This window comes from Phocoena sinus, chromosome 18, assembly GCF_008692025.1.
Source record: "Phocoena sinus isolate mPhoSin1 chromosome 18, mPhoSin1.pri, whole genome shotgun sequence".
Lineage (NCBI taxonomy): Eukaryota > Metazoa > Chordata > Mammalia > Artiodactyla > Phocoenidae > Phocoena > Phocoena sinus.
Genome location: NC_045780.1, coordinates 14091276 through 14119119, shown reverse-complemented (window position 1 = coordinate 14119119; position 27844 = coordinate 14091276). Strand labels below are relative to the sequence as shown.

The following is a 27844-nucleotide window of genomic DNA, read 5'->3' as shown; positions in this document are numbered from 1 at the left end:
TTCGCATCCTTTATTCTGCTCCTGAGTCTTTTTACTTCTCAGCTGTAAACGTTTTTACTATCGGAGCGGACCAGGGATGAACGTTTTGTAATTGAAACTAACTCCTCTCGTCGAGATAGTAGTCAAGATGGACAAAAAGTCCTTTGAAACGGTGCTGGATGAAATTAGAAAGGTAATTGCACTCAATTCCTTAAATCTGTGAGCTACGAATTCTCGTGATTGATTCTCTTTGAGGGACTGCGTGCAGATAGTGTAAAATACGGGCTTAAGGATTGCAAAACTGGTTGGAATTTTAACGTGTAGAGTAGGAGTTTAAATCTTGATATATTTCACGATACAAGTAGAAATTATGTTAACGCTAAACTTCTTGAGAATCAGTGCGGTGTTGCGGATATTATATTCAGATCCCCTGGTTCCGAAACCCGCTGCAAATCTTTAATAGCTCTGTAGTTTCGGATAAGTGATTTTAATATTTCTGAACCGATTTCCTCTTTAGTAACGTAAGAGTGAGTGAAAACTAGAGATAATAGCGTAGGGAGTTTCTTTAACGGTAGTTATTATTACAGGTTTTTAAAATCTGAATATAAGCGGACTATATTTGTTGCCTGTGCAGGACAAAATTAGTGTCCTAGTAAGTGTGGCATTAAGTTTAAAGTCATTCTTAGGAATGGGCTTCAAACACTCGCATTTCAAAACTTTTTTCTCTTGCTTTCAAGTTTTTGCTTCATTTTGAGGCTATTGTGCATAGCCTACCTCCCAGAATGAACCAGACAGCAAAAAATTTGGCATGTACCCTCGAGCCTAACACTATTTCAAGTGCAAAAAGTTTACGAAGTTAAACCTGGAAGAACTGACTAACCATTCTTATGCTAATACAGGGTCCTTTGCTTAGAATTTCCGGGCAATTATCTCGTCATTTTCATATCTTTAAGACCCTTGTTGACGCGAAAAGACTTGTTACCTTGTGCTCTGGTGATTATTATTTATTTCAGCTTACGAAGTTATTAATAAAATTGCTTGTATGCTGTTTTTCTTCATTCTCTGTAAAGCAAAATGTTTGTTTTCTTTCATCCTTTTTAAAGCTTTTTTCTTCGTCAAATTTGAGTGTTAGGTTAAATTTACATTTGTAGGATATTGAGTGTTCTTTTTTTGAATTTCTGCTTTTGCAAACACAATTTGTCCAATGAAAATTTTCAATAAAACATTAGCTTGATAATTATATGCTTAGAATTTGCCACAATTTGTTCATGAGCTGATGTTAAACTACAGTTTATGAGAAAATAATTTGTTCGGGTAGACCAGTTGATTTCTACCTTTGGAAGCTATAGAGTGTTGGTTTGCATATTCTCTCCCTTCTAAAGTCTGGGAAGATGACATAGTAATTACTAATGAGGGGAATAGGAAATTTTCCAGAGATTAAAGTCAAATACATAGCAACTTAAGTCCTTATTTCTGGTCTGAAATCAAAATACATCTTTTGCTGTCTATGCCAAATAATTAGACACATCAACATGGTATTAGGCTATTAAAATGGGATGAATATATAAGCATATCTAAGTATGTGAATTACTGTTGGCTTTTTAAAAATTGCTCTCAGACTTTGTAAATGTAAGTCGGTTTAAACCAGGTAGTATCTTTCTGTAGGTAATACTGGCTGTCACAACTGTCATTTAAAACAAAGCCATGTAAGAAGACACTAGAAAAAGAAATAGGAGGGTAAAAAGCAATATTTAATTTGCTTTTGAAGAAGGGGGTAATAATAATAATCATTTATTATTGAGCACTTAACTGAGTGTGTCTGTTCTAAGCACTTTCTCCATGCGTTATTTGATTAGATCCTCCTAGCAACCCTCATTTTACAGAGGTCAGATCTAATATCTGTGAGGTTAACCAGCCAGCTCAAAGTTACCCACCTGGTGAGGGAGGAGAGCACTGTTCAAAGTTGGGTAGTCTGACTCCTGAGTGCCATGGTGTTGTGCCCAGGGATACAGCTGGGCCTCTCAGGTGCTGATCAAAAAATTAAGACATGACTTGGCATCAACACAATCCAGGATTTGGGCCAGAAACTTGCTTTTGATTGTGTCCAATAATGGCAATAATACTCGAACTCCCAAGAGTACATTATCCAGAATACCATTCCCTCCCCTTTTTCAGTGAAAATTCAGCTACAGAGCTCCCTGGATGTGTTTCTCTGTTGACTGGTCGTAGTATTTTCTCTTAGCAGAATGATGCATGTGAAAAGTACAAATATGATTGTTTTGTAGTGAATGCAAAGGGATTAGTTGATGTTTCTTTTTATGGAGTGTAACTGACCTACAACACTGTCCGTGTTTCTGTATACTAGAAAATGACCACTACAGTATGTCTAGTTACCATCTGTCACCATACAAAGGGGATTAGTGGATTTTTAATGAGTAGTTGTTACCAAATTTTGATAGTCTGGTGTTTCCATCTGTAAGCTTATCATATAGTTGCAAGGAGATCATACATGATTTCGTTCGGCGCTAGATAGTGCTGGGTCAAGGCCATCGACTTCTCTCTGAACTTCCCTATGTGTCACATCTACTCTCGACTGTTTTAATCCTCACAGTAACTGAGGTGGGTAGTGATTGGTGAGGAGGCTCTCAGGGCAATTAAAATGCCTTTCAGAGGCCACACTGCCAGTTAGTGTCAGGCGCACAGATTGGCTCCTGGGTTCACATCCCTGTAGAAATACTGAGAGCCTGGACTAGACCATGTCTTATCCATGTTTCTCTATCACTTAGCACATATAGGTGTGCAATAAATAATTATCTGATGAATGAGTGATGGGTAGTACGTTTAACCTTAAAAATGACGGCTTGTTGAATTTTGGATGCTTTAAAACTACAACTACTTTTCCAGGAATACTTAATTTCTATTAATGTCGAATCATATCTCTCACAATTCTGTTCCCTTCCTTTGTAGGAGTGAGTAGGGAGGCCCAGGGGCTTTTCCGGCTGTCTCAGTGTATCCCTTACAGCATGGAACTTGGGAAGATAGAATGTCACATCACCATGGTGACTTTATCGGCCTCCTTGTGCCAGGGCTGTTTGAGTTGCTTAGGCAATTTTGATATGTGCATATGATTACATATATTCATTCTGTTTTTCTATGTTTTTTAGGCTGTTTTGACAGAGTACAAGTTAAAAGCAATTGAATATGTGCATGGATATTTCTCCAGTGAACAGGTACTCCTTTATTTGTTTAAGCAACAGCATTTTTTTTGTTCTTTTTTTTTTCACACTGATGTGCTGATTAGTGTCTTTATTTACCTGCTGGTCAAGTTCAGAATTGCTTTTACTTTGTTGCTGTGTTTATTCAGGAACTTTAGAAGCTTTCAGTTTTAGCAGAAAACTTTACATGATTTATAGTTGGGATAGTTTATAAACATACCCACTTTCACCACGAAATCATATGCTAACATGATTTTAAAATGCAGTGTCTGAAGAAAGCAGTTCAAAGTGTTTATATTCTGGGCACAGTATCATATGTTGTAAACTTCTAATGGTAAACATACCCAAAATTGTACAGTATTTATGAGTCAGTAATTGCAAAATTCTCTACATTTTATAAAACTTGAACAAATGGTGATATATGTTCTTACGTGAAGCCACTATGTAAAAATTTTAGCAAATAAGAAAAAAATAGTGTCTAATAAGTAGTTTCTGTAACTGCCAGAAGACTGATACTTTCAGTGTGGTAGTTTAGTGGGGACTTTCACCCAACTTTAGGGGGAGTTTGCTGATTTTGAAAAACAGGTTTGCACGTATATACACACACACATATGCAGAGAAAGCTGGATTTCCAAGAGATACTTGGAAAATACTTGATAGAGAAATAGACCAGAAATGGAAATGTACATCTGAAGAACAGAAAAGGTTGGGAATGTGAGTAGGGTAGACAATGGATGAATCTATAGATTGAGTTAGTAAATGCTCCAACTTTTCATCTGTTTCTCAAGACTTTCAAAACTTGAATAACTTTAAGCCTGTAGTTCTGCCTACTGAATTCCTCAAAGCTGCTTTGTGACTGGCACGTGTTGCTGCCTATTTAATGAGGGTTTTGCAGCTATCCCATTACTTTTCAAAATTGCCTTATGCTTTTTTAAAAATTTAAATGTTTCAGAGAAAGATTTATAATTTCACATAGCTGATAGCTTTTCTTTCCTTCTCTTTTGTGTTTCTGTGTATATATGTGAAATTTTGTAGATAACTTCCTACTGTGGAAATTTAATGACTTTGCTAAAAATTTAATTACTTTGCTAAAGTTATTAAAAATTTTATCAAGCTACTTTCTAAGTGTGACCTTCTAAGCTTATTATAATGATTATTATATTATAATATAATAATCATACATGATAAGTTATAAAGTTTTATGGTTGGTAAAGTCCCAGGTAGCATTTACTGTATATAGTAAAAACATTATTCTCATAAAAGTAAGGGCATACACTCTTAGAAAATTGTGTAGAAAGTACCCACAATACTTGTTTGCTATTTATGTATCTCTCATTAAGGAGTGAAAAGTGTTTTTACTCTTCTTCACAGACCACACCAGTTCCTAACATTAACCTCGCTTTGTGGAGTAATTGAAGCCTTAACACATTTTTAGGAGCTCACAGTAAACTAATTCATTAACCCAGATTTTATTACCCTCTCATCTTGAGTCTTTTTTTCCCCTTTTGGGATGTCCTTAGAGGCAGTGAACCCAGGTGGTGGTGACCACACAGAGACTTCAGTGTTGTGATTGTGGTGTCTGCTCACCTCTTCCTGGCTGTTGCACAGTATCTCCCTCGTTCACTTGAACTTCACTGGTGGTAGTGGGAGAGAGCCTGGCTGGCTGTGCTCTCAAAATGACTTACCATTTAGAAGCTGCTGGCGTGATTCAGGGTAATTCTTACATTTTTAGGGAATAGATCTGTGGTCTAAGTAAGAGTAGTATGCCCTCCAGATGTGAGTTGAAGAGTAGAAGTTAGTGAACCTGCACTAAACCACACCACTGAACACCCTTTTGTGATTGATTAAAACTGTTATTCTCCGCTAAATGTTTTGAAACTTTCCATTCATACTGTATCTTTATATTCCTACGCGATGTTTTTATCTCCATCTAGTACTTTTCCAGCTTTCCTTTTTTTCAGGTACTTTCTTCTTCCTGTACCTTATACTTTCCTTTATTCTAGACCAATGCTGTCCAAGACTTTCTGTGATGGTGGAAATGCTCTCTCTCTCTGCAGTAACCATCATGGTAGCTACCAGCTTCATAGGGCTGTTGAGCGCTTAAAATATGGCTTGTGCCAGTAAGGAACTGAGTTTTTGATTTGGTTTGATTTCAGTTGATTTAAATTTCAGTAGCTGCACTTGGCTACTCCATCAGCCCAGTCTGAACTCTGGTGTCATGCTTATGCCTCATCCCTGGGGCCTAGGCGGCACACTTTGAATAGTAATTCAAAGTACTGAAATACATCTTGGAGAAATGTTTGCAAACACCTTGTCATTAGAGCTAAATTAGTTCTTTGCTTTCAGGTGGTTGATTTACTGAGATATTTCTCCTGGGCTGAGCCTCAGTTGAAGGCAATGAAAGCATTACAGCATGTAAGTATTTTTCCTTAGAATGTAAAATTTAACCATTTTGAATTCTCCCCTAGTTTTCTCTAATTCATCTCAAGTTGTAATTTGTTTCCATTAGATACGCTAAGTTTCATTATACTTTGATTATTCAAAATAACTATGTTAAAAAATTAAAACTTGTAAATTTAAATCATATGTACTGTACTGTTAAATTGTACAGGGTCCTAATTGGCAGATTGGAGTAGAAAGTATTTATAAGCAAGCAAAACAGGGCTTGAATTCTTAAGTATTTTTATTTACTTTTATTTTTGTATATCTTCACCCTCTTGTATTTAGTCTTAGAAGAATAGTCAGACTGGTTTATACTTAATTTTTTAGACCAACACTGTCCAAATTAACTTTCAGCGATGATGGAAATGTTTTATATCAGCTCTATCCACTATGGTAACCACTGGCTACCTGTGGCTTTTGTGCACTTAAAACATGTCATCTGTCTGAGGAAGGGTATTTTTAAGGTATTATTTAATTTCAATTTAAACAGGCACATGTGTCTAATGGCGACTTACTATATGGATAGCACAGCTCTAGAGCCTAGATTAACAGAGGCATCAAAGTCAAACAGGACCTGGCTGTATAGGAAGATTTTCCTGGGAGTATCAGGCATTGATCGCTTTAAGGAAATCTACGGTCCTTAGCTTCCTAAACTAATTTGCCTAAGAAAGTGCTGGGTCTGTTAGTGCTTCTTCTCTTTAACAATAGCCTTTTTTCTGCTTTACCAAAAAAAAAAAAAAAAAAAAGGTTGTCTCACCCATCAGCTAGGGGTGAAAATCTTTCTCTAAGGACCAAAGAGACAATGCACTATCCTGAGAGGGAGAGCAAAACAGAGCTTCCGTAAGAAATACTGATGGGGACCTTGCCTTATTTTATCAGGACAGCAAACTCATGACAAAGCTCTTAGGCTGACCTGCCTATCCACCTACCTTAGAATTAAAAATCAGAGGTGAGAAGGCTGCACAGGCACACCATAGTGCACTTACAGACAGAGTAAGTCTGATTTGGCTGTTTTCCTACTGAAGACTGACTGACAGGTTCTGTTATGGACATTTTCAGAAAGTAAATGAACTAGATCAGTAGTTCCAAGGTTTTCAGAAATATGTAATAAACTTACATATAAGGAAATCTATCTTTTGCAGGTACGTAAAACTTCCGGTAAAATTTTTAGATGTCAATTTAAAAACACGCAATGGGGTATATGGTTTTACCAGTTCTTTTGGCAGTACAGGAGTTAAAGTGTTTGAAAACCACTTTTGTTGATCAGTTAATTCTAACTGGTCTCCTTATCCTGACCTTGTCTTTGAATTTCCTGCACTGTTAACATACATTTATAAATTGACCTGCTTTTCAAAGATATAGGTATCCTAGGCAAATAAATTATGTAACAGTCCACACAATCTTGGATTGTCACAGTGCACGTTAACAAGGCTCTTAAGAAAGTTCAGTAAAGAAACCTGTTTAACCCATCTTTCCTCTAATGATGTCATTGGAGTACCTTTCTTTAATAACACTATTCAGTGCCATGGACTTCACTAGGAAGTTCTGATTGTGGTGTACCTAGCACTCTAACTGAGGAATATAATTTTTTTCTAACTTCTCGAGCAGCGTGTCTCCCACAGTTGTAAATATCCCTTTTTATATAGCCTTTCTGAGGAAAGTAGAGCATCTAAATTTTTTTTTCCATAGATGAACATATTGAGAAATGTGGATAAGAAGGAGCACATAGGAGAACTTAGCTCTTCAATTAAAGTAGTTAGTTGAAAAGCCTAATTTTAATTCACACAGTTGTTAGGACTTACTTTTGATTAAGCAGTTTTCATCTCAAATATTTATATTAAGAACATTTAATTACACTCCCCCCAAAAGGCAGTTTCTTGCATGAAAATTTCTCATGTTGAAAAAATTTCTCATTATTTTTTATATTAATAGAAAATGGTGGCTGTTCACCCAGCAGAAGTGGTCAATATACTCAACTGTTTCACCTTCAGTAAAGACAAGCTAGTTGCTCTTGAACTGCTAGCTTCGTAAGTATTTCTTTCTTTTTACTTCATTGGAGAAAAATTTGGAAGACTTTTTAAACGCTTTTTAACTCATTAGTGTATGTTAATGTATCAGAATTATGTTAGTAAATGGAACTCTAATAAAACTATGCAAGCATAGAGCTGAATTCTTATATCTAAGTATCTAGTGTGCTTATTACACATGGTCATAACTTATAAAATAGTGGGGCTTATCGAGTTTAATTATTTCAGTTTGTCTGCATTTCAGTGACTTGCTTTGCATTCCCACTCTGAATAACGTGAAAGGCTTGGTGATAAAGCCAGAGGACTTATAGTTGGATGGGTTCTTCCACGTTCTGACAACGTGTATTTTTTTTTGACTTAATATATACTTACTCTTTCTGGATCTTATTTTCCTCATTTGTGAGAATAAGGATCTCATCTACTTAGTAGGGATGTGAACTTTACACACTGTAAGATGTGTGAAAGCACCCAGCACGACATTTGAGAAAGGATTGTGATGGATGTAAGAGAAAAGGAACCTACTCTCCTATAATGTAAGAGTCTAGAAGTTGCTGTTTATTTACAGCATATGCATTTTTAAGTCCCTTATATATTTGTAAATGACCACAAAAAGCACAAAATTAAAATGAAGCATAAGGTTAAACTTCATTTTTAGATCAACCATGATTTTTAGGCATTTAGCACATGGGTTTGTTCTGTTGCCAGTAGCTCTCCTGACACTCATTGAGAGGGTATATTTGCAAGAATCTCAAAATAGTGATTTTTATTTGAAGTATTACTTTGTTACTTTCAGGTAGCCAGATAAATGTCAGTTCAGTTATTATATTTACCATCTTCATATAAACATGTTATTTACATTCACCAATTAAAACTAAATCATCATACTTTCCTCATTATGTCATGGGGACAAGCTTACTCAGATATATCTATGTATTAAATATGTGTGTCCAGCTTCTTAAATGAAAAGCTAAATTGTATTTGCTTGGTAGAAACATTGTCGATGCACAGAATTCTCGTCCCATTGAAGATCTGTTCAGGATAAATATGTCTGAGAAGAAACGGTGCAAGAGAGTGCTTGAACAGGTAATTTCCTCAAGATTGCTCTATAAATGGTATGTTGGTTTTTCTGAATGCTGATGAAGAAAACAGTACAGTCTTATTCCTATGTTAACTTTGTTGAATAACCTGAGTGCTGTTATGGGTTAAGAATGACACCCCAGCAGTCTTTAGGGCCGGAGGGGGGACACTGGTGAATGAAGAGACGGCTTGAGAGTGAGAGGCCAGCCCTCAGCGTGAGCCTCATGGGGTGTTTATTCTCCGTCCCTTGGTAGCTCTGCCATGGCTCCAAGCTTTTGTCTTTCATTTTATGTATTTAGGAACTTGACTGTTTAAATTCGCTTTGTCATTGGGCTTATTTTCATCAAATTCATAAAAGATGAGTAACAAAGCAAGATTGCAGTTTTTTAATTTAAAATCTGTAAGAGTGGGGGAAGTAGTACTTGTCCAAGCCTAGAAAACTTGATTCGTCATTTAAGGTAGTTATTTCTTAGGATTGTGATGGTTGGAAACTGAATTAGTGATTAGAAACCTGCTAGAGGAAGGCATGGACTGCTCCCCTAGGAGCTGCAGCTCAATCGTATTTAATCCTCACGCCCTCCATGAAGCGCAGGAGAGTGGAGAACTTGCCTTAGTCATAAGTTATTGTAGCAAAAGCAAGATCTGAGCCCACGTTTCTTTACTTTAATAACTTCATCGAGTTTTTTGACTAAATTCTTTGAGGCATTAAGCATTAACTACTGTAGTTTTCTTCCTTATGAAGCATTCTGATCATGTGACTTTCCCATCTCAGGAATAATCTGGGCCTGAGTCTTCTGTGGAATAGGTCCTTTAATCAATGTAAATTAGTACAACTTGTCTGAAAGGCAAACTCGCAGAGCCTTTAAAATGTTCGTACCTTTTGACCACAAAATTCTATTTCTAGGAATTTATACTAAGGAAATAAATAGAAACATACACATTCATATATAAGGGCACTCACCCTGGTACTATTTATAATAGCCAAAAATTGAGATGATTTGTAGGGTTGGCATGTTTAGTACGGGGCTGGATTATATAGCTAATAATATCATATATACCTATAAAATACAGCATATGTATAATTACTTGATATTCTTATATAGTATAGATCCATTAGAATATATGTCACCTATTACAGTGCTTTTCATTCCTTTAATAAATATTTATTGAGCACTAATTCAGTATGTGTTAGGCACCATTTCAGAGGCTGGGGACACAATAATAAATAAGCTAGACCAAGATCTCATCTTTCAGTATATCTCATAATTATGTAACGTTATGTTGAACACTGGTACCCAGAGAACTCTTACTTTTTCATCAGTATAGCTCTTTGGACACCCAGTGTCCCATGTTGTTGTTTGTGTTTTATCCACTAAGTTATGTAAACTTCTTCAGAGTGGAGACCATGTCTCTTTCATGGCTGTGCTCTCTTTGCCTTACCTGTAATGTGAGCTTGGTGTTTATTGAGTTGGACAGTGTTATTTCTTGGTCGTTGGAGAAATGAGACATATCAAATAGTAAATGGACTTCTTTGTACACAATTTACAAAATCCATTGTGAAGATATCTTTGTATAGGAGTCTATTATCTGTGACATTAAAAACATTATTACCATTTAAATAATTCCATTAAATGAAGTGATTTTACTTATTAATTTTGGTCATGTTCACCAGTGGAAGTGCTGATCGATGTATGAACAGATTGAATGTGATGCTGTTCCTTAATTCACGTTATGTAGCAGGGCTTCCCAACATCCAGAATACTTACTTTGTGAGTTTATTTGATTTTTTTTTTTTTTAACCACCCTCTTCTTTGTTATTTTACAGGCTTTCAAGGCAGGCTGCAAAGCTCCTCATGCTATGATATCTTCTTGTGGAACAATCCCAGGAAATCCATATCCCAAAGGAAAACCTAGTCGCATAAATGGAATTTTCCCAGTAAGTATACTTTTGTGGCTATATACAAAACCTCTTCATATGAAATTGAGCATAGTTAATGATATTTAAAGAAAATGCCAGTTGATGACGTGTCTACAAAGGAAAGGGATTTTGCTATGTCAGCAACGTAATTCATAGATTCACTGCTGAATGAAAGTTCATACATAAGCTGTATTAAACTATTTGCGTAAAATGTAGAGAAGAACAAGCCAAATGGAAAAGAGGATGATTTGGTTTTATTTTTCCAAGTATTTTAGAAGCACTGATTTACATGTAGTAAAGGAGTATTTCTCAAATTCTCGGTATTCTGCAGACAGTTTCACAGTTAAGTGTGTTTGGGAAACTCTGAATGCAGCGTCTCCTTCCTGGAGAATCATGTTGCATAATAAAGGCTCTGAGAAGTCCTGTAAGAAATACACTTGTTTTTGTATCACCCAGTGTTCCTCAGAATTCTTTGTGAAATAATTTTTTCATAGAATGGTATATTTTTATTGCAGTGTGACAAATAACCTTAGAACTTAGTGGATTGAGACAGTAAACATTTAGTATCTTATGCAGTTGCTATGTATCAGGAATCTAGGAAAGGCTTAGCTTGGTTCTGGCTCAGGGTTTCTCATGAGGCTGTAGTCATCTGATGGCTTGGTTGAAACACAAGCCTAGCTTCCGAGGTGGCTCACTCACATGCCTGGCGAATTAGTGTTGCTGTTGGCAGGGGGTCTTTGTTCCTTGCCATAAGGACTTTTCCTTAGTGCTGCTTGAGTACCTCCTGACATGGCAGCCGACTTCCACCAGAGCAGATCGTCCCGGAGAAGGCCAGCGGAAGCTGTGTTTTCTCTTATCACTCAGACTTGGGAGTCAACGGCCATCATTTCTGGAATATCCTGTTTTTTATACAGGTCAGTCCTGTATAAAAGGACTGGAGGGCTGCACAAGGGCAGTAGGAGCTGAGGGTCACTGGGGGCCACCTTGGAAGCTGGCTTCCATACTAGTATGTACCATTTAAAACACATGCTATCGGGGGGACACGTTGTAATAGGGTGTCAACTTATTTTGATCTGTTAATTACAGCAGACTTGAATGAGGTCGGTATAAGCTATCACACTTACTGCTTATAGAAAACACCATTTTTTATTACTTATTTTCAACTGTAATACAAGAACTCTTTGATTCTTTGAGCGTTACATACTGTAACATTGGAGGTCTGTCTCTGGCTGTTCCTGTTGCACAGAGAAAAAATTAGAATGTACTTTTTAATAAAATTATTTATTTTTATTTATTTTTATTTTTGGCTGTGTTGGGTCTTCATTGCTGCACGCGGGCTTTCTCTGGTTGTGGCGAGCGGGGGCTACCCTTCGTTGCGATGCACAGGCGTCTCATTGTGGTGGCTTCTCTTTGCTGTGGAGCACGGGCTCTAGGTGCGCGGTCTTCAGTAGTTGTGGCATGCGAGCTCAGTCGTTGCGGCTCGTGGGCTCTAGAGCGCAGGCTCAGTAGTTGTGGCTCATGGGCTTAGTTGCTCCGCAGTATGTGGGATCTTGCCGGACCAGGGCTCCAACCCGTGTCCCCTGCATTGGCAGGCAGATTCTTAACCACTGCACCACCAGGGAAGCCCAAAAAAATTAGAACATACTTTTATCCTCTTCTGTCATCTCCATGTGTATTGTGTGTTTCCTTCTACCTCTGTACGTGTTATGAGGGTTCTGTGGCAGAGGAGTGTCGAGGACTTTGTCAGCATCAGGCAGCCGGGGCAGGATTGGGTTTGCAATCCAAGTCCTTAATCTCCTGCCAAGTTACATCCTTTTCTGTGTAATACAGTGGATGTCTTGTTTTGTTCTGTTTTTGCTTTTGGGTTTGTTTGGGTTTTTTTAAGTCTCAATTATCTTTCCTTTTTCTTTCTTTTAATAGGGAACCCCTTTGAAGAAAGATGGTGAAGAGTGTACCAACGAAGGCAAAGGAATAGCTGCACGGATTCTTGGACCGTCCAAACCAGTATGTTTAGAAAATAAATGATGGAACAAGTCTTAACTCTTACATTTAGTTTTCTGTCCAAGGCATAAGTTTCATTTTTGTGTTGTGAAGCTTAAAGTATACTAGAAACTCTAGGAAAGGGAATGGCCTAGGGAAATATAGTAAACTTGTTTAACAGTGTTAAGGGCCCTATTGAAGTTTAATATCTTATTTTAAAGGTAGACTAGATGAACTGTTTTTACTTTTTGCTGCAGCCACATTCAGCTGTTTGCTTGGACATGTGGAGTGCGGAGAGTTCACTTTAACGAAGGCTGTGGTTTGGTGGCTGAATTAGCATTAGTGTTAGTGAAGTAAGAATGGAGCTAGGAGGTGGAGAGTATTTTCAAGGGAGTGGTTAGAATGATTGATTGGAATATGAACTGAACAGGAGAAGAGAAGCCCGTGGGTTGAAGGATTGTTGGAGTTGACGTACTGGAGGCCTCCACACAGCCACTCTGCAGTCCCACCTGCCCACCTGCCAAGAACTCCAGTGGCAGTTGTTTATAGCAAGGTAGTCACAGATCATAGCCCTCGTGCAGGACTAGTACCTCATCCAGGGCTGCCGTTATGAGCACTAGAGAGAGTCTGGGTCCCTAACCACCAGTGGATCCCCTCTGCTGCAGGAGCGTGAGTGCCAGCCGCCTCAAGTGGGTGTGCGTGCTCTAGCATCCTCTCTCTCTGTCTCTGTCTTTCTCTCTCTCTCTCTCTGTAGTTAAAAGTACAGCATGTGGCCTATCTTTGGATACCTCCGGTTCTCTGGAGATCAACCCTTTGAATGTTCCTTGTTACTTACATAAGTTCTATCAACTCTAAAATGAAAGATTTGTGGATTTCAAAAGGCAAAAAGACTAAGTTACTGAATTCATAATTCCAGTCTACGTTCTACTAGAGTTGTCAGAACGCCAGATGCTAAAGGAAGTAGTGCTTTTTTCTTCCAAAAGGAGAAAAGAGGGTAAGAATGATAAGATGAATTCTCAGGAGGATGTTGGAAGTTCTTGAGTAGCTGTTCCATAGGAGGAGATAGGAATTCTTGGATTAATATAGACTGGGTCAGAGAAGAATCTGCTGTTTAGGATAAGGTTTGGCCCTTCGCTGGAGATGATTTACAACTGAAATTAAAAAATAAACACCTCCACAGCAGTCTTTGGCAGGATCTATCTTTGGAATTTAATAGGAACCACATTTATTAAAGCCATTTTCCTCATTTGTACCATGTATTAGTGCAGTGGCATTTGATATGCTGGGGCATTTTTGGCCTCTTAGGCCTAAACATTTTGAAAGACAAGTTGTAGTTTGTTTTGCCAGGAGACGGCTTACTTGATTTTCTCCTAACTGCTGTACTTTCCCCCTCATTTAGCCTCCTTCAACATACAATCCACATAAACCCGTTCCTTATCCGATACCTCCATGCCGGCCGCATGCAACTATTGCACCAAGTAAGGCGCTCTTTCAGACTTTACTTTTTTTTCTTTTTGCTCTTTATTAAGTTGAAAGTAAATGTTGATATATGTACTTTGGAAATCTGGAGCACTTATGAAATATGCTGTCATGAGCTTTATTTTGCCATGTGTCTTGGTCTGCAACAATGGAGAAGACAGAGTTTATTTAGGATATTTTCCTTTTGATAAATTAATTGTATATTACTTCTCATCATTAATTATTTTTATGGGTTTTTGCTTATGGGTAAATGATCTTGAATCCCTTTTTGATAGTTGGTATTCAGAGGCATCATTAATGCATTTAACTTAAAAAGGCCGAGTGTGTCCGCTTGACAGAAAAGGCAGATCATTTAAATCTGGCCGGTTCTGCCCACCATGCCCTGCAGTGAGTTATGTCTGGAGTGAGCCTGCAGTGGGAAATAGAAGTCTCTGGTTGTCTCATTTGATCTCACTTTTCACTCAACCATAGACCCAAACCTCTGTGTAAAATGCAACTGTACTATATAACAGTTTTAGAAATAAATTAGATAGCTGCGTCAATACAGTTTGAACTCAGAATGATGCTAAATTTTATATATTTTTTTCTATTATCTTTTTATTTTAGGTGCTTATAACAATGCAGGTCTGGTACCATTAGCCAATGTCATAGCTCCAGGTGTGCCCCCGCCACCTCCATATACTCCTAATCCAGTAGCAGCAGGTAAAATCATGTCGTTACGGGGTATTAAAAGTCAATAACTTGTACATGGTACACCTGGAGGGGGCAGTTGTGGGATGCGGTGGTGTCCTAACAGGGAGCACAGCCCTGGAGCATGACGATGGATCTGAGTGCAACATACAGGTTCCACTAAAGCAGCCTCTGCCCACATGTGTGAACACGAGCAGGTTGTAGAAACAAGAACCATTCTTCATGAGCAGGAAACGGACAGGCTGTGGAAAAGCATCACCGACTTAATGCGTGTCGCCATTTGGGCACATTCTGTCTGCCGTGGGAAGGAAAGGCTTGTAAGAAGGTGCTCAGAAGGGCTGAGCCTCCCCAGCATATTCCAGTTCAGCCTTTTTCTTTGGGCCCATTGGGAATACAGGATACGGAGTGTAAATATTTTTCTCTATCTTGTCAAATTGTTTTCCAAAAAGACTGCACCTGTTTATACCTACCAGTGAAGGTATGTGAGCATAGGGTTTCTTCACCCCCTTTCAAAATGGGATATTATCAGTTTGGGGCTTTTTTTTTTCTTTTTTACTCTTGCCAATCTGATAAGGCTGATTTAGCTCCTTTCTCCTTTTGTCTGTCTTTTACAAAAGTTTAATTTTTATTTCGATCAGTTATTGTTTATTTGACTCTCCTGAATTTTGTGTCTTGTTTAGGAAACCCTTTCCCATTTCAACATTGTGACACCTACATTCTCTAATTACTATTGTAGTGATTCTTTTTAAATGTAGAGCTTTTCATTCACTTGCCATTTATTTCTGTATATGTGTAGGGTAGGGATAGAACTTAAAGTAAGTTCTGTGTTAATTTAATTCTGCCCTTCCCAGAGACTCAAAGTTACTTTCTAATGTTTAATAAATTCTTTTTTTCTAGCCAGAGTGGCTCCGTTGTTTGCAGCTGAGTACTCTGACTAAAGTTGCAGAACATTTTTTCCAAAATTTGTCATTTTATTTCTTGCCCTTGTTTATGGTACCTCTTGCCCTTAGAGTTTTACATTTTTGCATAGACAGATAGAGGCTGTGAAAGAAAAGCTGGAACCAAGTTACCTTAGTTTAGAAATTCTTAACCCTAGGTAGTCCAGGTAATTTAGGCCTTGTAAGATTCCTACTCCCTCTAGAATTTATTTTCACATAGGGGTGAAATAGAGGTTCATCTTAATTTTTTTTGCAGATGGTAGTCAGTCCATTCATGCCAGCAGTCTTTATTAACTAATCTGTTTTCCCTGGTGATTTGAAATAATACATTTATCTTAAGTTTTCATTTACACACATGGCTCTGTTCTGGGTTGTTTTGTTTTTTTTTTTGCAGTACGTGGGCCTCTCACTGCTGTGGCCTCTCCCGTTGCAGAGCACAGGCTCCGGATGCGCAGGCTCGGCGGCCATGGCTCATGGGCCCAGCCGCTCCGCGGCATGTGGGATCTTCCCGGACCAGGACACGAACCCGTGTCCCCTGCATCGGCAGGCGGACTCTCAACCGCTGCGCCACCAGGGAAGCCCTATTTGAGTTCTTTATTCTGTTCCAATCTAGTGACTTTATGTTGTGATGATACCATATTGATTTGATGAGCAGATTTATAGTATATTCTAACATCTGATAAGGCTAGCTTTCTCTCACTATATTTTCATACTTTTCTTATCCATTTTTGGAAATTGATTCTTCCATCTGAACTTTAAGGTCATTTTATGCAGTTAAAAAGAGTTGAGGGCTTCCCTGGTGGCGCAGTGGTTGGGAGTCCGCCTGCCGATGCAGGGGACGCAGGTTCGTGTCCCGGTCCGGGAAGATCCCACATGCCGCAGACCGGCTGGGCCCGTGAGCCATGGCCGCTGAGCCTGCGCATCCAGAGCCTGTGCTCCACAACAGGAGAGGCCACAACAGTGAAAGGCCCGCGTGCCGCAAAAAAAAAAAAAAAAAAAAAAGTTGAATTTATAGTTACATAGTAATCTGGGGATACTTGACATTTTTACGATATTAAGTTTTACCATTCAATCATATGTATGGCTTTAAATCCTGTCAAATGGTAGTGTTTTTCCCCCAGGCCTTGTAAGAAGTTTTTTTTGTTTTTGCTTTTTAATTGAGTTATAGTTGATTTACAATGTTGTGTTAATTTCTGCTTCTTTCAAGAAGATTTTGTTCTCTTCATACAGGTTCTTTGCCTTAGGTTTGTGTCTCGGGATTTTAGAGGGTTTGTTTTTGTTTTTGTTACAGTTATAAATGGATATTTCATTTCTAGGTACTTACTACTGATTCCCTATTATACTTTTTTTTTCTGGAAAGTCTCTTGAATTTTCTGGATATAAAATGTCAGCTGACTTACACTTTACTATAACTTCTTTCCCTCTGGCCTTATTGGGACCCTTATTGGGTCCTCCTTTTCGTTTTCATTTTTCAAAAGTGTTTTGCCTGTGTATTTTCAAATTTCTTTTTTTTAGGGTTTTGTTCATTTGGCTTTGTTTAGTTGTTTTGTAAATTATATATAGCTGGAATCTGAGTTTTTAAACCAGTGGGGAAGAGACTTAATAGGAATTTCTGATAATCATAAAAATTACATGTTCTTAGTCCTTCCATTTTATTTTTGTACTCATTATTCTTTTTTCCTAGTTTTTAATTTTCTTTATTTTTGTTTACTTGGATTAAATTGCTTTTAAATTTTTTTAACAACTTTTGTTTCCTTGCCCCTACCCAAGCTTAGAATTTCTGTCTTTAATATCACTAGTGACTGCCTTCATATTCTTAATGGTTGTCAGTGTACAGAAATTAAAAACAGCTGTCCTACGTTCCACGATTGGCTTCCTTACTCCCTCTCCTTTTTCATCAATTTGTGTATTTTGATGGACTACCATACATTTTTCTTTCTGTGCCTCTGAACTCATGGCTTCTTAACTGTTTCTTCTATGATGCCCTGTCCTCATATACTCATTTTAATTTTCATCTAGTAGAAAATTTCTCTAAGTAGCTTTTTCAAAAAGGGTGCATGTGTAGGGTTGTAGATGAGAAACCCAATTCCTGTTTTCTTTTCTTTATTAGAACTGTAGTCTCTTTCTATAAGCTTACAAAGAAAATATTCCTTATCTTCAGAGTTCATAAATGTCTTTAATCTTGGAGTTCAGATATTTTGCCAGGATATCTAGGTGTGGATCTTCTTGTTGATCTTTGCTGGAACTCTTTAAGCCCTGTGGATATGAAAACTCAAGTCTTTAAAGCTTAGGAAAATTTTGTTCTTATATTTCTTTAATTAATGCTTCTTCATCTGTTCCTTTTTTTCTCCTAATACTCTTCTTTTGCACTGTATTTATTTTAAGTGAGCTATTCATTTATGATACTTTTTTTTGTATTTTTGCCATTTTAAATGGAATTTTTGTTTATTTTCAACTAAGTAATTTAGCTTTCAGCAATGTTATTTCTAATCATCATTCTTTGCATTTATTAATTTGGAGTTAGATTTTTATATATAAAGTCTTCATCTTCTCTGCTTGCAGTTTTTTCTTGCAGTATTTTGCATATATATGTTCTTAATCTGCATTACAGGATTTTAAAGTTCTTTTTCTTTCTTTCATGGACTCTCCGTTGATAGACACCATCTGTTCAGTCGTTTATTTGTACTAAGTCCCTTAAACAAGCTGTGATCATTTTTGCTCACCATGTCAGGGCTTGGGGGTTCCCTTGCACCTTACGCCTGTCACACTGTTGGTTTCTTGGGCAGTTATTGTCAAGCCATGCGAGGTCATTTTTTTCCATTGGCATCTTTGACCTGTTTGGTTAGACAGGTCCTTTCCCATGGGGGTGGGGAGGAGTGTGCTTTAGGTTTTCGGTCTCACAGGATTCAAGCCAGCCTCAACTAGGGTAGTTCTCCCTGACCCCTCCTAGCATAGGGTCTTTTCCAGAACTGAGTACAGCAGGTAGGCAGAGCCACTTTCCTTCAGTTTGCTTTGTGATCCACATGGCTCGTGATTCGGGCTCCTCAGATGGCAGTAGATTCTGCCCTCAGCATCCACCTTCCGCTTGCAGGCCTGCTCCCTGTTGTAGGCACTGGTGCCCAGCGGTGACTGTCGGCCTAGCCAGTGACAGTGGTTCGTCACTGCCCTCTTGCTGCACTTTCTCCTAGATGGCACACTCAGGCCATCATCTTTCCCCAAAGTTTTCTTGAATATATCTGTAAAGTAACAGTGTTTGCTTAAAGCCTGCTAAGATAAGGAGAAATGGTGGGAATCAGTTGCTCATCATCCTAGCAATCTTCATATAGTTACTATGATTTTTGTTTATTTTCTTTCTTTTTCTATAGGCATATGTTGTTTTCCTAACACAGTATACATACATATCCTGGATTTTTCTTTTTTTGACCCCAGTCTCTGATTATTATGATGGTGAATAATTTGTTTAAAGCCTGAAATCAACTTTAATTTATTTATTTATTTTCACATAGAGAATGAAGACCTTTCCAATCAGTCAAAACCTACACAGAATCCAGGTAAGTACCAAATTTGATCCAGAGATAACTGATGTCTGTCCTGGCTGCCTGCTCTGTTATTCACTGAGATCAGTTTGAGTTGAGTGTATTTGTAATCTTTATGCTTTAGGGAAAGTTCCTGGTTAAAATTTTTAACTAATTGATACTTGCTGAAAGTGGCTAATAGCAGTACATTTTATACATACAACATGAAATGCACATACTCACTGGATTTAAAAATAACCATATGCCTTTGTATCCTGTTTGTAAAAGTGCTAGGTGGCATTATATCTGCATTCACTTTATATTATGTGATATTTGAAGCCTCATTTTTTTAAATATATAAACAATTTCTTTTTAATAAAAACCCTTTTTGACAAATGTTATGTCAGATATACCTTTTAGACTTGATTATTTCAATAAGTATGTGGGGTAGTGTAATTTACTATAAGAAAAGAAGAAAGAATTTAATTGAAGAAAAGAAGACAGGGCACCAGAGCAGAAAGTGGAATTGGAAGAGGAAGGTGAGGCGTGGCCCCTGGTGCCTGCAGGTGGCAGCAGCAGTGTATCAGTTTATTCTCCCCCTGGTAGAAGATACGCGTGGTCAGAAAAGAGGTGCTTTCTGCTGTGAGACAAAACCTGGACCAGTTCTTGTGTAGCAAAGTAGCACATGAATCTAATCGTTATGGTGCATGGTTAGGAGTCTCGGTGGGAGAATTCCATTCCCTAAGAATGTGCCGAAACAGTGCTTTTTAGCTGGTAGATTCTAAGGAGGTAGCATAGCAGGGTGGCAAGGACGCTGAGATGTCAGGACATATAGTTTTTGATCCTGGCTCTGGCACCACCCAGCTTTGTAACCTTGAGCAGCTTATGTAGCTTCTATGAAAAGGAGATTAAGGAAACTTCAGCCTTTATGCTCAGCTTCATTAGAAGATTTGTTTCTGGGCTTCCCTGGTGGCGCAGTGGTTGAGAGTCCGCCTGCCGATGCAGGGGACGCGGGTTCTTGCCCCGGTCCGGGAAGATCCCACATGCCGCGGAGCGGCTGGGCCCGTGAGCCATGGCCGCTGAGCCTGCGCGTCCGGAGCCTGTGCTCCGCAACGGGAGAGGCCACAACAGTGAGAGGCCCGCGTACCGGGGAAAAAAAAAGAAAAAGAAAAGATTTGTTTCTGAGGAGAAGCAGCAGATTAAGTGTCATAAGTTATTCCTTTGTCATTCCTTTGTTAGGAATAGCACACTTTGTTTTCCTTTGCTGTTACATTAGCATGATTAAGATTTCTTTTTTCCTTTTTGAACCATATTAAGAAACAAAAATAAATACAAACTAGTATAATGCTTAAGTGCGAGGGTCTCATAGACCTGGGTTCAAATCTTGGTTCTACCACTTCATAGCTGCATGACCTTTTTATCATCATCATCATCATCATCATTACTGTGATAAGGTCTCACTTAATGAGATCTATCCTCTTAACAAATTGTTATGTACATAATACAGTATTGTTAACTGTAGGCACAGTGTTGTATAGCTGATCTCTAGAACTGATTCATCTTGCATAACTGAAACTTTATATCCTTTGAACACCACTTAATAGCTGCGTGATCTTTTAACAGGTTGCTTAATCACATCAAGGCTGACATTGCCCATCTATAAAACGGGGGTGTTAGTGCCTATCTCGGGGGGTGGGGGTTATGTGAGGACAAATGAAATGACAGGTGTAAAGTACTTAGCACAGGACCTAACACATAGTGTTTTATGGTTAACAACCAAATTAGATGACAGGAAAGTGATATTTCTCCTGGTATGGTTTTGAGGAATTCATTTTTGTTGTGTTCCATCATAACTGCAGGCACTGTGATTAATAGTACATCGCTTTTGTGTTATTATATGAAAAGATCTCCAACAGAGGCCGCTATAAAGAACACTGTGGGACAGCTTGGTTTTACCTTGCCATCTGTCATTAACTACATGGTCCTCAGCATGAAGTTAAATAAGACAGTGAATTCTCAAATGTTTCCCAACCGAATGTTTCCCAACCAATGTTAACCTAAATAATTTTTTGATACATTATTTACACACACAAAACTGGGCATATATTCCTTGTGCTTCTAATTCTTGTAAAACAAATTGAATACAAACAAAGATACAAGTCCATTTTCATATATACTCTAAATTTAAATTGATAGCTATCTTTCTTGATACTAAATAAACTGCTTATGACATGACTGTGGTATGAACTACAGATCTTTTGAGTTTGACGTTTATATATTTATATATTACTATTGTCAATTCTTCTATCATATTTATTTTTCTAAAACAGCTGTAAAATTTGTTGAGCCCAAGGCGGCACCCTTTGGCCGTCACTTAGTACAAATGAATTATGTAGAGGTGGGTTTCCCCTGTTCTTTGCCTATGGTCCCTTCTCCACCCACGATTAACACAGTGCACTACTTCATTGACCATGTGAGCTTCCTTATGCCCAGAGTCTATTTTGCATAGATTTAAAAATTTAAGTCTTAGTCCGTGAAAATGTCTTTCAGTTGATTATCCCTGCAAAAGGAATATTCTCTGTTTACAGCTGAACAGATTCCGATGTGAGTATAGCAGTACAGCATTCCATTTGGCACCAGCAAGATCATCAGAGGCCAACGCTTTCATTAAACTGATTCAGGGAGGAAACCCAGATCATCCCCAAAATGCTTGTATGATTTGTAGAGTTTATCAGAATGAAAGTATCGTAGCAAACTCTAGAAGTCTTGAGAATAAGTCTTTGGGTGGGTTTGAGGACTGTAGTTGAGGTAATCATGATATATATCTAGTGCAGCAAACACTTATTAAACACACAGATGCCATGCGCTGGGCTAGGCATGAAGACTCAAAGATGAATTAGTCAAGGCCTTTGCTGCTAAAGGGGCTCCTAGGACCAGCCAAGTAAAGTTAGAGGTTAAGATATGTAGAGGAGTCAATATGAGAGAATGCTTGGGGGAAAAACTGGATAGATTGATCATCTGGAATATTAAATTCAACTCACAGAGTGGCAACCAGGCATACTGGAGAGATGGCCTGAATCCTAGATGGCCTTGTATGCCTCTAAAAATGATGAAAATGATGTCCTGAAAGCTCTTAAGAGGGGAAATGACTTGTATTATTACTCTAGACAAGTGGTTTGAGAGAATTAAAAGTACACCAACGCTAATCACAATTAAAGTAAATTCTTTGAATTTTTTAAAGAAAAAATGGGAAACTATGAAAGGAAAGTTTATTTGCTCACTTGTCAAGGCTTCCTCACTGTGAATTGGAAGGCTATTCTGAGCAGAGTCTAGAACTCAGCTGGATCTAACTGAGGCTCCCTGGTGAAAATCAGGGTGATGGAATCCAGCAATGTAGACATTGCAATAGCCTAGTATACCTGTCATTGATTTTCTCTGACATTTGTTAAATATTACAAAAATTTTCATTCATTTCTTATGAGTTAAAAGTTGACATTTCAGCGTGATGGTAAAATCTTGCCTCTCTTTCTCCCGCCACAGCGTTTTCTGCCCCAGCAAGTCAGCTCTTTTCTCCTCGTGGCTCTAACCCTTCAACACCTGCGGCAACTCCTGTTCCTGCTGCTTCCCCGGTCAAGGCAGTAAATCATCCATCGGCATCGGCCACTGCCGCCCTCCCTGGGATGAACCTGCTGAACACTGTCCTTCCTGTGCTCCCGGGGCAGGTCTCAGCCGTTCATGCACCTCAGCCAACGACGCCCAATCCAACAGTTATCAGAACCCTTTCCTTGCTGGCTGCACCGGTGACTTCTGTTCACAGCACCACATCTGCTCCCGTTCCTTCTGTTTTTTCTGGCCACGTTCCACTGCCAGGTCCTTCTGCCACCCCTACCCCAGCACCTCAGGCCGCATCTACACCTCGGGCCACCCCTGCTTCCAGTGAAACATTTGCTTCTACTTCTGCCCCTTTCACTAGCCTCCCCTTTGCCACCACCTCTACTGCCGCTTCTACCAACAACCTCGATTCCTCCTCACTGGCATCGGTTTTTGCTGGTCTCCCCTTGACCTTAACACCGACCTCACAAGGTGTGTCCAACCCGACTCCTTCTGTAATCGCCTGCGGTTCTGCTCCCACTGTTGCCTGTCCACTGGGTGTAAATAATCCCCTTCTGTCTGCTTTAAAAGGCTTTCTGACATCAAATGATACCAACCTCATCAACTCTTCCACGTTACCCTGCGCCGTTACTAGTGGGCTGGCTTCCCTCGCCTCCCTCACTAACCAGAGCTCCGACTCTGCGGCGGCCGCCCTTAACAAGGGCTACGGCCCGCAGCGGGCCTCCACGCCGGGACTGGCCCTGTTCCCGGGCCTGCCCTCGACGGCGGCCAATGCGGCTTCCACGCCCCCGGCTCTGCCTGCGCCCGCTGCCGCTGCCTCCTCGGGGCCCGTCGGCTGCGGCTCCTCGGCCACCCTGCTGCACGGCCCGCTCGCGAGTCACGCAGACGCGCACGATTCGTCGACGCCCGCCACCACCAGCCTGCCCGTGGTGATCAAGACCGAGCCCGCGAGCCCCACTCCTTCTGCCTTCAGGGGCCCGGCGCCCCCGCCGCCCCCCCACCCCCGCTCCGGGCGCGCTGGGCCTGCCAGGGGCGCTGGGGCGGGCGTACACGGCGGCCCTCGGTGCCCGTCAGTTTACCGTCCTGCCTCGCCCCCTGCGCTACCGGGCCTTCCGGGCCTGAGCGTGACCCCGAGTGGCTCGAGCCCCCTGCCCTCTCTCCCGCTGCCTGCGCACGGCTCCTCCACGCCCATCGCCCCCGTCTTCAGCGCCTTGCCCCCTTTCACTTCGCTGAGCAGCGGCTTCACCCAGGCTGCCCACCCGCCCCTCGGCGCCCCCGCCTCGTCCGCCCCCACCTGCGCCCCCGGCCCCTCGGCACCCGCCTCAGCGGCGGCCTTCCCACTCAGCCTGCCCGCCGCCGTGCCCTCGCTCTTCTCCGTGACGCAGGGACCCTCTGCCGGCCTCGGCTCCCTCCTATCCCGGCTTCTCCGTCTCCGGCGCCACCCCCCGCGCTGCCCTCGTTCCCGGGGCTGCAGCCGCCCGCCACCGGCGCCGCCACCGCCCCGTCGCCCGCCTCCCGTCCCTCCCCGGGTTCGCCTCCGCCTTTAGTTCCAGTTTCAACTCCGCTCTGGTTGCGCAAGCCGGGTAGGTGGATGGTCTGGGGGGGAAAGCATCCTTCACCTAACTCGTTCATGCTCTTGTTTTGAAGTCATTCAGATGAAAATCGGCATCCAGTTGTTTGGTGGTGCGAAATTCTGTTTTTCTGGGTCGGCAGTTAGGTGCTCGAAAAATGTTTTATGTTAAGATAAATATATAAAATAACAATGCCTGCCTCAGATAATTTTAGGATTTGTATTTGGTAATTTATCTTGATTTTAAAACAGCAAACATAAACTCACTGAATTCAGAATAATACACTTTATAACGGAGTTTTATATCAGTGAGTGGCTGACTTTTTATGGTTCCAACAGGGAACAGATTTTTTTTTTTTTTAACATTTTAAGATAGTATTTGACAAATATAGAAGCACTAGCTTTTATGTCTTATCTGCATTTTTTCTTAAATTTATTTATTTATTTGACTGTATTGGGTCTTTGTTTGCTACATGCGGGCTTTCTCTAATTCTGTGCGGAGCGGGGGCTGCTCTTCCTTGCAGTGCGTGGGCTTCTCATTGCGGTGGCTTCTCTCGTTGAGGAGCACGGGCTCTAGGCGCACAGGCTCCAGTAGTTGTGGCTCACGGGCTCTAGAGTGCAGGCCCAGCAGCTGTTGCTCACGGGCTTAGTTGCTCTGAGGCGTGTGGGATCATCCTGGACCAGGGCTTGAACCCGTGTCCCCTGCATTGGCAGGTGGATTCTTAACCACTGTGCCACCAGGGAAGTCCCCTTATTTGCGTTTTGACCTGTTCTTCTATCGTTTTAGCTTATCATCTGGACTTCAAGCTGCAGGCAGTTCTGTTTTTCCAGGCCTCTTGTCCCTCCCCGGTATCCCCGGGTTTTCCCAGAATCCTTCACAATCATCCTTGCAGGAATTACAGCATAATGCAGCCGCACAGTCAGCATTGTTACAGCAGGTAAGTAGGCAATGGCTGGTAGAAATAGAACCGTAACGTGTAATGTAGCTTCTGTAGTGATAACCTTGCAATACAGATAAATAGTGATATTTCGGCACTGGCCAAAAAAATGGCTCTTAGCAGAACATCTGGAGATTTGATGATTAATTCTCCCAGAATCTGCAGATTATTCTTGTTTTCCTTCAGAAGGGTAACAAAGGTGGTAGAATATCTTCATCTGTGAGAATTGTTTTTTCCTGCTTACAGACTTTTAAATCTCAGTTTGGAGATTTTACAGATGGAATCTTTAGATGTGGCAGTGAAATTTTAGCTGGTCTTCTACAGTTTAAGCTAAAATAATGGACCATTAAGGCGAATTTTCTCTAGAAAACCTGCTGATTTTTTTTTTAAAGGATATTAAACATTTTAAAGACATTTCTACGCGCCTCTACATCTGAAGAAGTTTGAACGTTTCTTACAAATTTCAGGAGACTGAACAGACTTCCCCTGCCCCAACATTTTTTCTTTCTTTCCTGGTTTAAATATCTGTAGGGTGGGACAGGCCAAAGCAAGTACAGGCCTGGTTAAATTTGGAACTCTGCTAACCTGTGTGTTCATCTCTCCACCAGGTCCACTCAGCTTCAGCTCTGGAAAGCTACCCAGCTCAGCCAGATGGGTTTCCTAGTTATCCTTCAACACCAGGAACACCGTTTTCTTTGCAACCAGGCCTGTCCCAGAGTGGGTGGCAGTGAATACATTTAAATGCATATTCTCCTCCAGGGCAACATCAGAATCGCCTGAGGACTGCAGTGAACAATTGGACAAATGTGCAGTTGGCCAAAAGTCAGGAAATGAGGTTGAGGATAATCCTGGGGAAATTGGGATAAGAGCTTAAAAAACGTGGTTACATTTTTAAAAAATGGTTTTAAGTATGGACATTCCCCTATGTAAATATGCTGACAATAAATTGTATGGAGAATAGTATTTTTAAAAGTATCTGTGGGGCTTCCCTGGTGGCACAGTGGTTGAGAGTCCACCTGCTGATGCAGGGGACACGGGTTCGTGCCCCGGTCCGGGAAGATCCCACATGCCGCGGAGCGGCTGGGCCCGTGAGCCATGGCCGCTGAGCCTGCACGTCCGGAGCCTGTGCTCCGCAACGGGAGAAGCCACGACAGTGAGAGGCCCACGTACTGCAAAACAAACAAAAAAGTATTTGGGGACTTTTCACCTCCCACCCTATGAAATTTTGAATCATGTATATGATCTATGTAAGAAGAATACTAAAGAGGTTGAACTCTTTATAGCCGAATACAGCCTTAAATCTGCTTGTACAGCATCCACTGACAGAAGTAATAGTCGTGCCTCAGACTTAACGGGTTGCATGTGGCCTTGGGGGAGTTACTACCCTTGGTATGCAAGAGTGCTTCCTATTAGCATCACCGGAACTCAGTATCCGTACTCCATGTGTATCCACAAAAGGGAACTTGAGACCCACCGTTATTTTTAACTTCTGACATTAATGATCATATGTGTACTGCTGAATTTAACTCAGTGTATTTCAGGTAAGTGAAAATGGTGCTTAATATAGTCTTTAGAATGACTTTCAGGTGTTTTCAACTAAAAACATATATATCCAGAACTACTTTCTTACAGAAATACAAGTAAGGCTTGTGATAATTTGCCTCCAAACTTATTTCTTAATCTCAGCAGTATCCAAATGAGTGAGGAACATTTGACTGACCCTTGGGCCACCTCTATTACTCATTGTACTCTGGAAGCTCTTGGTGAATGTTTACAATCATGGGATGTAGTATTTCTATTTGTACTTAGAATCACATGCTTACCTAGAATAATTATGTGACAACAGATAGAAAGACTTGCTCTGTTAGTAAATATGCAGTGTGTACTCTATTTAAGGTTCTGTGCTAGTTTAACACAATTGAATGTCTAAGGGTAACAGCTGCCACATTTGGGGGACAGGGCAGTAGGGAGAATGATTTCCAACCCTGTGATTAAAAGTATAAACCATAGAATCTACTGTAGTACATTTCATCATCTAGAAGTTTTACTTTTATAAAGATGGTGTCTAGAAGATGTTGCTAATGTATTTTCCTTCAACCTGGGGATAAAACTTTTTAAGTATATTAATATTCCTGTATGGTTAGTTTTTAACAATTTTTTAAAATAAACCTTATGGATACGACATACTTTACGTGTTTTATTCAATGCTTGGGTAAGTGTTTTAAGTTTTTGTGCTGGAGCTAATATATAGAACATTTTTGTCTGAATTTAGTTGAAAGTCAGTATCTACTACTGATGCTCATTCCTTTAAATAATATCTCACGTGAAACTTATATTAACCAACACTTGACACAGACTGTTTATGCCTTTAATTATCTTTGAACACAGAATACAACCTCATAATTAATTTTATGCCACTTTTTTAGAAGTTTGTCATTTGTTCTTTTTTTAGTCTACATTCATA

General features: G+C 40.1%; 1 protein-coding gene across 1 annotated transcript; it reads left to right on the top strand.

Moving 5' to 3' along the window:
- Nucleotides 1-33: 33 nt before the first annotated feature.
- PROSER1 (proline and serine rich 1) lies at nucleotides 34-27566 on the top strand. Its single transcript, XM_032611135.1, is given in 19 exon segments — nucleotides 34-172; nucleotides 3144-3209; nucleotides 5541-5609; nucleotides 7569-7663; nucleotides 8653-8746; nucleotides 10566-10676; nucleotides 12579-12662; nucleotides 14038-14116; nucleotides 14724-14819; nucleotides 19252-19296; nucleotides 22801-23861; nucleotides 23863-23931; nucleotides 23933-23962; nucleotides 23964-24260; nucleotides 24262-24302; nucleotides 24304-24385; nucleotides 24388-24455; nucleotides 25230-25380; nucleotides 25989-27566. Coding segments are annotated over 19 exon segments (2706 nt in total). The 5' UTR covers nucleotides 34-127; the 3' UTR covers nucleotides 26112-27566.
- Nucleotides 27567-27844: the final 278 nt, after the last annotated feature.